The sequence below is a fragment of the Melitaea cinxia genome, chromosome 2 (assembly GCF_905220565.1).
Source record: "Melitaea cinxia chromosome 2, ilMelCinx1.1, whole genome shotgun sequence".
NCBI lineage: Eukaryota > Metazoa > Arthropoda > Insecta > Lepidoptera > Nymphalidae > Melitaea > Melitaea cinxia.
In genome coordinates, this window is record NC_059395.1 from 14,880,610 (window position 1) to 14,892,362 (window position 11,753).

At 29.5% G+C, this 11,753-nt stretch overlaps 1 protein-coding gene across 1 annotated transcript in view; it reads right to left on the reverse strand.

Moving 5' to 3' along the window:
- The window catches only part of LOC123660943 (homeobox protein B-H1-like), a 30,342-nt gene extending 18,835 nt beyond the window's left edge, over positions 1 to 11,507 (reverse strand). Inside the window, exon 1 of the mRNA XM_045595966.1 lies at positions 11,369 to 11,507. Within this exon, the coding sequence (XP_045451922.1) occupies positions 11,369 to 11,507 (139 nt within the window). The remainder of the gene's footprint in view (positions 1 to 11,368) is intronic.
- Between the last annotated feature and the right edge of the window lie 246 nt (positions 11,508 to 11,753).

An 11,753-nucleotide genomic window follows, 5' to 3' on the forward strand; every position in this document is an offset into this window, starting at 1 on the left:
TTTAACATTACGTTCTTGCAAAACTTGCTAACTCATTATTCAATTCTGGTGCCTATGTATTATTTTTCTTTTACGTTATTAATAAAACAGTTAAAATTTTAATATAATGTTTATTAACTCGACAAAAAAAAATACAAATTTTCATCATTAGGTATAATAAGCACAGTTATCAGTATAAGTTATAGTAATAAGAAAAAAAAAATTAAAACTTATTTGAATTAGGCTCATATTTTGAACGTGTAATTAAACGCGTTTCATAAAAACACCAGTAATTTAGTTTAATTGCATTGTACCTACTTAATTGTAATTACGAAAATAATTAACGATATTTATTTTCGGTTAAAGCATAATACAGGTAATTAATAATTAAATTAGATTAATTTACGATTCGTTTAGAGACTATCGTTTTCGAATGTATAAGCATTGTAATAAACGTTACGATCTATAAATTACTTTTAAGCCTTTCGAATTCGTTTGTCTTGAAGGGGGATTAAAAAAGAGATAATAAATGCTTATAATACACGTGTTAGATTGTCTAATGTATTTATAATCGAGCGACACGTTTGCGGCCTCGTTTATTTGTCACCGCAATAACTCTTAAAGGACATCCCACGTATCTATTAGGTATGTTAAGCCGTTAATTGAATATTAAGTTACTTACGAGCGCTTGATCGATTCGGAGAATATTTAATTGATTAATAAACACTCCAATCGCTACAAGAATAAATCTGTAAGATTAAGGTCAGTACTCGGTTATGTGGCTACTGATTATAAGTAAAAATATTCAAGAAGCGAGGTGAAGCTGATATAAGCGGCAACAATCATCGAAATCGCCTCATTTTTTTTTTTAATCTACTTAATATCAACTCTCTTTGTGTTGCGTAATTGATTATTGTGAGAAAAAAGCCATCAAATTAATTTTATTAAATTGATCATATAAACTGAGTCAGTCCATTACATTAAGCTGTTTTATCTTCTTATATATAAAAATGAATCGCAAAATGTGTTGCTAAGCGCAAAACTCGAGAACGGTTGGACCGATTTCGATAATTATTTTTTTAAAATGTTCCTTGAAGTACGAGGATGGTTCTTACGGAGAGAAAAATTCCAAAAATAAAAAAAAAAAATTTTAAATTTCCTGAAAAAGTCTAAAAACAACATTTTTCTATACTCCCATACAAAAGATTTGTGATAATACTTAAAAGTCAATTTGAACTTTAATACCATACGATAAAGTTTGTGTTAGGCGATACGAAGTTCGCCGAGTCAGCTAGTTAATTTATTAAATATTATTTTTTTTAATAAAAGACTTATTTAAATTTAAATTAACTTAATAAACTTTAAATTTAATATATACGTATTTTCCAGCTATAAAATTACTCTACCATGCACACCTATTATAAAAACTATATAGTTTCTAACTCTATAGTTTTTGCGTAAATTAAATATCACAAAAACTCGTATAGGTTCAGTGCTTCCATCGTGTACTCAGACTGTCATTGTTGCGGCTTTGTATAAACACTTCAACATCTCGATGTACCGGCAGTCAATCCTTCACCGCTGGAGAGACTCTAGTACCGCCCAGATTCTAATAAGTTCCAAGTTGCCGGATTTGAGGATTACCGTGTCCTCCCCCTGTCTTCAGACCTCGGATAATCCTATAATGCTCCACTTTGACTTGTCTATCTCTTCTTCCAGCTCGTGTATTTTCTCGTCGGTCCTCAGTACCCAGGTGTTGTATGTTGCCAGGTGCAGAGGTCACTTTATTGTTCGACAGTCGAATCTCTGTCGGACATTCTTAGCACCTCCTGCCCCGCCGTGACAATGGCCGCTGTCGTAGACAGGAATAGCGGGGCCGCCGGGGACTGGGGGCCGGGGTATATTCGCGCCTATGCCGTGTATGGTATAATACTCAGGAGACGCTGCTGCCCGTCCCCTGGAATTTTCCCTCGATCGCCTTTTACGATCTCCACGGGAAGATTGAGAGTATTAATAAATTCTAAGGTCTTACGCTACACGGCAGATTATTTATTTATTTATTAAATTAAAACATTCGTTTTCACATATTTTTATTCACCGTTTAAATTATTTGTTAACAAAATCAACATCAATTTAATTTAGGTATAGAAATTTATATTTTGAAATTTGATGTCACAAAATTTTACCTCTCTTACCTTAAGTCCATGAAGTGTGACTTTGTCAGTCAGTCGTAATGTATGGATGGCCGTTTTGGTAAAATTGATGTAGCACTTGGAAGAGTGTTAGCTCTATCTAAAATGATGTGAGGCAGTTTTGAAATAAAATGGTTATCTATTATTGTGTAGAGGAATGACATTTTAGAGTAAAAATGAATAATGAAAGACTTTACATAAAAAAGTAATGCTTTTGTAAATATTTTTCTACTTTAAATTATATATTATATTATTATATGTTACAAAATTGAAAATCATTGATAACAATAGGAACAAATCAGTTGGTAATAAGTAAAAAGGAAAAAGACGATGTCGAGAAATACAAATAAACGTCCGTAATGAACATAAATTATTGATTAACATAAATTATTGATTAACATAAATTATTGTTTCATTATGTAATTCAACAATTTTCTAAATAACTAATTAACTTAAAATTATTGAACCCTCTCATCTAATTACATTTATAAATAACGTGTCTAAGTGACCTTAATGTGTACCCAGAACAATTTTAATGGAATTTTTTTACGTGACCTCATGAATAGATTTAGTTCATTTAATTTCTTCTTCGTAATTCTTTTTGCTCTTCGTCAAGAGATGCACACTTGTTGCATAAATAGGAAATATAATTATTTACTGCATTTTTAAGGGTTAATTGGGTCCTTTGATATGACAAATATTATTGATGCATATAACATATTTTTTTTAAAATGAGTTCCCATTTGGATTGCTCAGTTCCCATTTTAGTGCTACTTTTAAAATGTTTATGTTGTACGAGTATGTTTACACACTTTATGTATTACAGATAATGTAGAAGTAAATCCGGTTTAAGCAATTGTTACGTTTACGTTAAATATTATTAATATATATTTCATTGAGGAAAATGTAGTCTGAAAACTTTGTTAATTTAATATAACAAGGTAGTTTAGATAAAATATTCACGTAATAATTACGAAACAAAAACTTACACAGCTGATTTTCGTTTATTATTTTAAAATCATTCAAACAAAAACTCTTAATAATTGCACTAAAAACTTAATAATTTAACTGCTACAAAATTTGAATTAATAGCTTAACATAATTATTATTTTAGTGTTTCGGTTTAAGTTCGCAACTTTGCAAATATTGACGCATTTTTCCTTTGTTGTTGTTCGCATAAAATTATTTTTATTTAATATATTATTATACATTTATATAATTCATCTTCTTGATTTAATTTTTGTGAATTGTAAATATGAAAAAATATCTATTTAGTTTACATAGCTATTTTACATTTTTATAGATTTTATTATTATCTTTAGTACAAAGTCTGAAATTATGATTTTACGTTAGAATATTTTGTCACTTTTTAATGATAATTTCGTAAAATTTAGATTGATTGATTTGTTAGATTGATAATGCTTTTCTTTTACAGAATAACTTGAAAATTACTAAAAAAAAAAAAACTAATAAACTTGCATAAAAATGAATAAATATTAAAAAAAAAAACTGGAATAAATTTAATTATATAAAATTGAGTATGTAGCACACGCTTTATTAAGATCATTTGTTTCACGCAGTGATATAATTTATAATGGTCGTGTAAGTGGAAGCCATGTAAGATGCGCGAGCGCAGTGAACAATGCGCTCGATGAGATGGCGTTATATCATAAGTGTGTCGTAACTTGACTTCACTCACAACTGTTATTGATATTTACCACAAATAAAAATGTAACACTGTAATATAATATAAATAAATTTGTTTATAATCTATTGTTGTATGTCTATGTAACTCTTTAGCTGTCATCTTAATTTAAAAATTTAAGAATATTACTAAAATAAGAAATACTAAATGATACTTTTTGTAATATATATTTTTTAAGTGAATTCAACATAATTATGATAGATTTACAACATAATTAAGAGACTATCTAAATAAAATAAAAATTAAATTTATTTTAAATTATAAGCAATAACAATGTAACTTAACTACGTTTTAAAGAAGCAACGTAAGTTGTCAATTATCAATGTAAGTTTTCCCGTAATTAATAACCGCATTCACGTTAATAATCGTAAAACAATACTGAAACGAGCTGCCCGATTTTTGCCGCGATAGCAATTAGAAAATCTCTGTAATTATATGTTTACGTAAACACGACTACAATACAACGATTTCTTTAATTTGTTTAATTACTATCTCTTAGGATAATCGCAAACTTAACTTATAACTTAACATATTTTCGTAACGTTTTCGCAAACGGATCGTTTTTCGAAATTTTATAAAACAATAACGAAGTTGAGACATTTTATGAGTAATGTAATTGATTTCTTTTATTTTAATATTACTGATCCATTTACAACATGAAATAGAAGCAACATTTTATTATAATTTATGATCAGGATTGTTCTTCTATTGTTTTACCATGACTGAAAATAAGCTTCATATTACGATTTTATTGTTCTTTAATTTTTTTTTTTGCTTATACGCTATTTGAAAACTAAGACGACACTATTTGTGTCATTACGATTAAATTAAAACAATCTGGCAAAATTAAATATTGTGAATTTTGTAACTGAACATTATATAAAAAATTCAACTGAGGTAGGGCACAGTAGGAAATATCCTGCTTAAAATCAAACTAGAGTCGCCAACATGCTTGTGATGCTTGTGGTGTTACATGCGTCTATAACCTACGGTAATCGCTTACCTACAGGCGAGCCGTACGCTTGTTTATAGTCAAAGTTGTATAAAGAAAAAAACGAGCAAGTATATTTGACAGAAGAGAGCACAGTCAGAAAATAAACAACCCGAAGTATTTTAAGGAATTTTTTAAGTAGAAATGCAATTTATCTGAAAAAATATTAGTCAAAATATTTTTTCATAAAGAAATTTTGAGAGTTATACGTAGCACTTATAAAGTAGGTACTTGACATTTTTTTTAAGATCTATCCCTCGCATACTATTTAATGTATCGGATAAAATAGATCAAACTTGTAAGTTGAAGATTTCGTCTACATATCGATGTGAAATCGTATGAAAAATTATACGTTTTCCGTTACTCTACGAAAACCCGTTCAAGTGGACATTCAAATTTCAGAAGATATTACACGGTGTCTACACATCACAACCGAAAACTTTAACAAAAAAAATCTTAGAACTACTTATTTAAAACGTTGTAAAATCATAAAAACATTTCATCAGACATTAAATCGTTTTATTATAGACTAGCATTCCGCTCCGGCGTCACACGGTTATATAACAAAAATTTCAAAAAAAATCCCAAACTCTTTTGAAAACATAATATCGATAGCTTATGTCACCCGCGGATAGTGTAACTTTCCAACAGTGAAAGAATTTTCCAAATCGGTTCAGTAATTTCCGAGCCTATTCAATGCAAACAAACAATCAAATCTTTCCCCTTTTTAATATTAGTATAAATAGATTATACATATTTTTTGATAGAATAAAATATTTTTTAAAATACAATAAAACGATTACTAAATTTTAAGTAGGCTATAAATAAATGAATATTTTTTAAAATATTTTGTATCAAAATAAGTTCAGTAAATGAACCAGTGGCTCGAAAACTCCAACATTAGTACAACAAATAAGACTGTAAATAATCCCCTACAGAAAAAAAATCACAAAGTCTCAAGACGAACTTTTATATTTTTAATCGAACTTAATTTCACAGCTCACATCGCCTGTCAAACGCGACACAAAGCCGCGAATAGGAGCCGTATTATGAGAGATTTCAACTGGGCCTATTTATATCAATGATAATCTATTTATTGTCACACTAAAAAGTTTTGATTTTATCATTTGGTGCGATGAAAGAATTGTCACCTCACTCTTATCGAGATGCCAAAAGTCACGATGACGTCTAAACTGCTAAAGTAATCCTTATAGTAATACTTTAAAGTCTATTTTTGTTTAAATTAAATTGATCCAAAACAAGGTATGCTAAGCAGCTTAACGATGGTGTGCGCTTGAAGTAAGGTTTGACGTTTCAAGTAACGAACCAGTGGCTTCGTAAATGTATATTTATAGTTACTGGCATAACGTTATTTCGTGCACATTTTATAATTAAAAATATTTATAATTAAAATTATCCAAGAGTTAAAAAAGTGTCAGTGTCAACAGGTTTCTGGAGATTTGTAGAGTCGAAGCGATATTATCCACTGAGCAATCGATTTAATTGTGTAACCGCGTCACTATTATTAAGTGCAGATTAATTACTTTAGTAAATTGTCAGTCGCTTTATATTATGAACACTAATTGCTATAAACGTTGTATTTTTCACATTCTCAGTAAATGGGTTCTTTAAATTACAATGCGAGAAGCTTTGTATTTACAGTTGTACGTAGACGTTTTAATTGCTGCCGGTGGAGGTTGAGTGCTGTAATTGACAGGTTTAAAATCATTAAATAAGGCATATAGTCGGAAAGATTAACGTTATTAACGATCATTTCCTAATATAATGACTTTTAGTATTATGCAATTTATACGTTTTTATAAGTTTCTGCACGCAACTGTACCCGCTGCGAATCGCACGAACATTCATGAATTAGGTGTTATTTAAAATTTAAAAAGCGAACTGAATTTGACATTTGACAAAAAGCTGATTATGACGTCATGTTTTTTTCTTTTCCCTCGGGCCCAGGAGAGGCCTTTCAGGCAGGATTAATTTGGTCCGTTTTATAAGGGTTTACTTATCTCGGGACCGAGTGTTCCGAACGAGTTGTATTTATCGTGGCCATTATACTGTTTATTATTTAATTTATTTAACGCTTCGAGTTTATCGGCTTGTCTATTAAATCGTCGACGGGATAATACGATTGAAAGCTAAACATTCACTCGAGATATTTAAGGTAATTTATATATGTGTGAACTATTTAAACACACATAACTTGTTGAAATTGATAAACAACTATAAAATATTAATACAACGATAGAATGTTTCAAATGAATTTCAATGTCTTAATTTGAATGTAATTAGATATTATTCCATCAAGAACGTTCTATAATTTATTGTTAGTAGGTATGTGAATATTTAAAAATTAGGTACTCTTTAGGTTGAGCAATTTACATATACTTACCAACACTTGTTTGTACTTATCAATACTTTGCTATAAGATTCATTTATTTATATAAAATGCACATAAAAAATAATGTGTTCATTAAAATATAGACGAAAATTTATTTTTATAAAATGGTAACAAAGCCAAAATATATGAACTAAATCTGTTAAACTAGGTCTCATATTCAATCTGTATTAGACAGGTTTATTACGGGCTTAGAATTATTTCGCAAGTTCTTAATTATTTGTAACAACACACACTAAATTAATTATATTATAATACTAATATAATTAGCATCACGCTATAACGAAAAGTGTTACACTGCTTTCAATTAGTTGCGTAATTAAATTAAAATGTAATAATTTAAAACATAAACATGAGCTATGTAAATGTATTCCAGATAAAAATCATTTGTCTTAGATACTAATAATTGGTTCCCAGCGCGGATAAATTAAAAATTAATGAGACGTTGTAACATAGTAGAGATTACAGAGAGCCATTTTAATTAATGAAAATCGTATTCAATGCTCTTCAACGTTTCATCAGAAATTATATTTTAAATTATCGTAGATTAGCTGGCGATTAATTTTTTTCAATTTAGATAACAATTTGTAATGGAAATAAACAGCAATTATTTTCGTTAAATAATTTATTTTTATATATATGTAGGTCAAAGGTTACTTTGATATTATTTCGATATGACATTAACAATTAACACATTTGTTTTAAATTGTATATTATATGTATAAATAAAAGCAAAATTACTATATTTTAGCGTAAAATCATAAATATCATGTGCCTACGCGTATCATACGTTATTATTAGTTTTATTGAAAATTGTTTGTTATTTATGTTAATACTAATTCTAATTATGAAACATAAAATGAAATGATTGCATTAAATTTGTACCTATTGAAATTCTTGAATATAAATATTATGACCATGTTGTTCATTTGTCTTATCAATAAATTTATTATTCATAGTTCAGAGTAATTAGCTTAACTTAGCTTTTATTAATTTTAATATTCTTAACTTTAAAGTTAAGAATAGATTAGTTGATTAATATGACGCTATCTTAAGATTAGAGACGAAACACTGATTCTATTTATGCTATTAAATTTTTACGACAAAATGCGAGCACAATTTGTTTAACATTCACGATACTAATAGTCACCAATTTATTAGACATTAGCATTCGACTATTACAGTTAAGTTAGCGTTTTTATTATCTTACAATATTCTATAACTTAAAGATGACAAGCTGGAATTATAATTTATTTCCACATTAAAACTAACGTACATAGTAATTAATATGTCATAATTGGTCTTTAATCCTTCTTATAATTTTACACAAAAAATGTATACACCTACAAATTAATAATTTTAAGCAATGTCATGAATTACGTATAAAATTTTAATCTTAATAAGGATTATGTAGAAATAATGATATAATTAGACTTTATTTTATCTACCTAATATTACCGGATATTTATAATGTATCAAAAATGTACTTTAGGAAAATGCAAATGTAGGTAATATCTTATTTTTTTATTGATCGATTTCTAATATGATTACGACTTGGTACTCCTTCGTCTTTAACACAATATTTTATAAAACAATAGTAATAATTTTTTTAATAAAATTGAAATAATTAATATTAAGAGTGTGATGATATTAGCTCTGTAGATACAAAGTTGCTGTGTAAGTTTGTTTGTTTATTTATTAGTCCCATTTTCACGCATCAATGCTTCATTCAATCATGAAATTTAGTACCGGTCAGTTCAGTTTATAGTTGCTTATGATTTGGATGGCTTTTTTTATCCGATTTTAAAACTAATTTTAAACATAGCGTATGTGTATTAAAATATTTATTTTAAATATTTCAAAAGTATTCTAAGAAAACATTTTCCTCGTTTTGTTTTTATTCCAAGAACTACAAACATAATTGTCGTTATAAATTTTATTTTAATTAAAAGTTATATAAGTATATGAATATCTGATAGTAATATAAGTATATGAATATATACTGAAATCGGAAAATTTCGCTCATACATTTCAGTGTAAAATAATTTTACTAATAACTAACTAAGGCAGAAAGTAATTCTATTCATAGACTGCTATAAATATATAAAGAAATAAATTGAAAGTTGTAATTTACAAAATTAAAACTCAATAAACTCAACACTTCTTCCCTCTACCAAAAAAAAAGATTTTTTTAGTAATTGTTAGAGCTCGCTTTAATCATATCACATTAAATCTCCGTTACTCCTAATATGAATAAGTCACACAGTATTTGTTATACCCGAGTTGATCGTCCGACGCTGGTTGTGACAAACCTTTATTTCGGATGAAATTGCATCCGTATCCGACGCGAGACCTTTTTGGAGGTCGAAAAACCGTCGCTGTACAAACAATCGGCTGTGATGTTGATTGTTTTTTTTATCACGTTAGTTGTCCGCTTCGTGATAGTTCAATTAATTTTTTAAGTTTTCTTTTTGTGATATAACGTAATACATATAATAAACAATATATTATTTACATTTAATTAAACGTAACAAAATTTAACCTTTTTAAAATAAATAGTTGATTGATAAGAAATAAATAAAATCAAATCAATAAAATCACTTATATGTGATACTCTTGTCCAGTAAGTGAATGCTGAACCGAACAAACTTAGTACGTTGTGCTTTGGGAACCTCAGTAAAAGGGTTCTATTGTTTCACCCTAATTTAAATATAGCACCTAGTACCTAATAGTGAAGCAAAAAAAAAATTCATAAGTAAGTTGGATTTAAGTAAATGAAAATGTTTCGTTTCCATAGTAGGTCCTCTATTGTGTCTTAAAAGACTTATTTTTTTTTTACATACACTGTCGACGGAAAAAGCTTCTTTGAATTTATGTTAACACCCTTAGATATAAAACTGAGATATGCCTTGAATATTAATTTGTGACTAAGATAAAAAATTATTATTCTTACTAAGTAATATCACGAACAGTTCAAAATATTTTTTATGTCAAACAATCAATTTGACACTATGCGCTTAATTAATGAGTATCTATTTCGCTTGATATCAACAGTGAAAACGGTTAATACGATTTACCACCAATGCAGGGTACATAACTTCGATTCAATCTCCATAATGTAATTAAGATTTGTTTGTTTCTCCAGACACTGGGGGCTATCAACAATTTGCCTTTATAAATAAGTAATTACCGACCTTCACTTCTTTGTTTGATAGTTTTAGATATCTGATTTTTTTACAGTAAACGTGTCTATAAAGTATTTAAATAGCGATAACTAGAAAATACCTGGTAGCCGCGCCACTAGAAATAACTTTAAATTATTACCCTATGTTTGCAGTTACACTAGACGTCCTCTGTGGTTTCACGTACATTTAAATGCTTTTTAGATTGTTGATATTAATGCTAACGCTTAACTTCTTGAAGATACTACAATGATTTTAATCACACAACACAAACAAAAAAAATTCGTATTTTAATTAAAATAAGACTGTTCAAAAAATCCTTTAAATTCTGTAAATGCTGCCCGATATTTTTAATAGTTAATAAAATCTAAGTCTCATTTGCAAAAGTCTAATGTACCTAACATGGTAACAAAACTATTGCACCACACACATGTAATCCAGTTTTTGTATGTCTATTGGTAAATTTAAACCTTTTCAATGCGACAGATGCTCTAGTTAACTAATTGTTACATAATTGTAGCTCAATAATCAAATAGCTCAGAAAACAGGCTATTGTTGCCAATTCAAAGAAAAATTCAAAACGAATTCATTAGCGTGATGATCGTTATCATCTTTCTCAGTATTATCAAACAACTGGCATAAACAATTAATATATTTAAATTATATGGTATGAATTACAGTGAATTATGTCTAGGCCGTTTTTCTAATTAGACAGGTAGCCCGTTGAAGTCTTTTATAAGAAGCCTCGAGTACGTTATTGTGTATCATTATATTTAACTTTATAAATACTAATGTTTATTCTCTAATTTATTCTCTCATTAAGATAAAAGTTATATTACTTAAATATCTTAACTATACTTGTAACCCCTAAAATACTTAAGTATCGGTGTAGTAACATTGTAAACTAACCTGGTGAATCTGTAGCAGATCGGTCGGAGTCGGAATCCCTGTGAGCGCTGAGGTCCCTGGGCGCGGCGTCGAGGATATCCGTGATCATGAAGCGAGTACGGGGAGCGCGCGCGTCGCGCTCGTCGCGCTGCACCGTCATCGCCACGGCGCCGGGGCCCGCGCCCGCCGCCGCCGCTCTTGCCGCATCCAGTGCCCGCGCGCACCACCGCCCGCCCACCGCCACCTCCACCTCGCTAGCCCCCAGCTCGACGTCTGCAGGCGCCCGTCACCGCACTTGGCACATCACACGACACCCGCCCGACGCTGACGCTTATAACTTTACCAGTCACCGATTGTCCGATTGACCATCGCCGTCCTACACCTCACTTTATTGTTCACCGTTTTA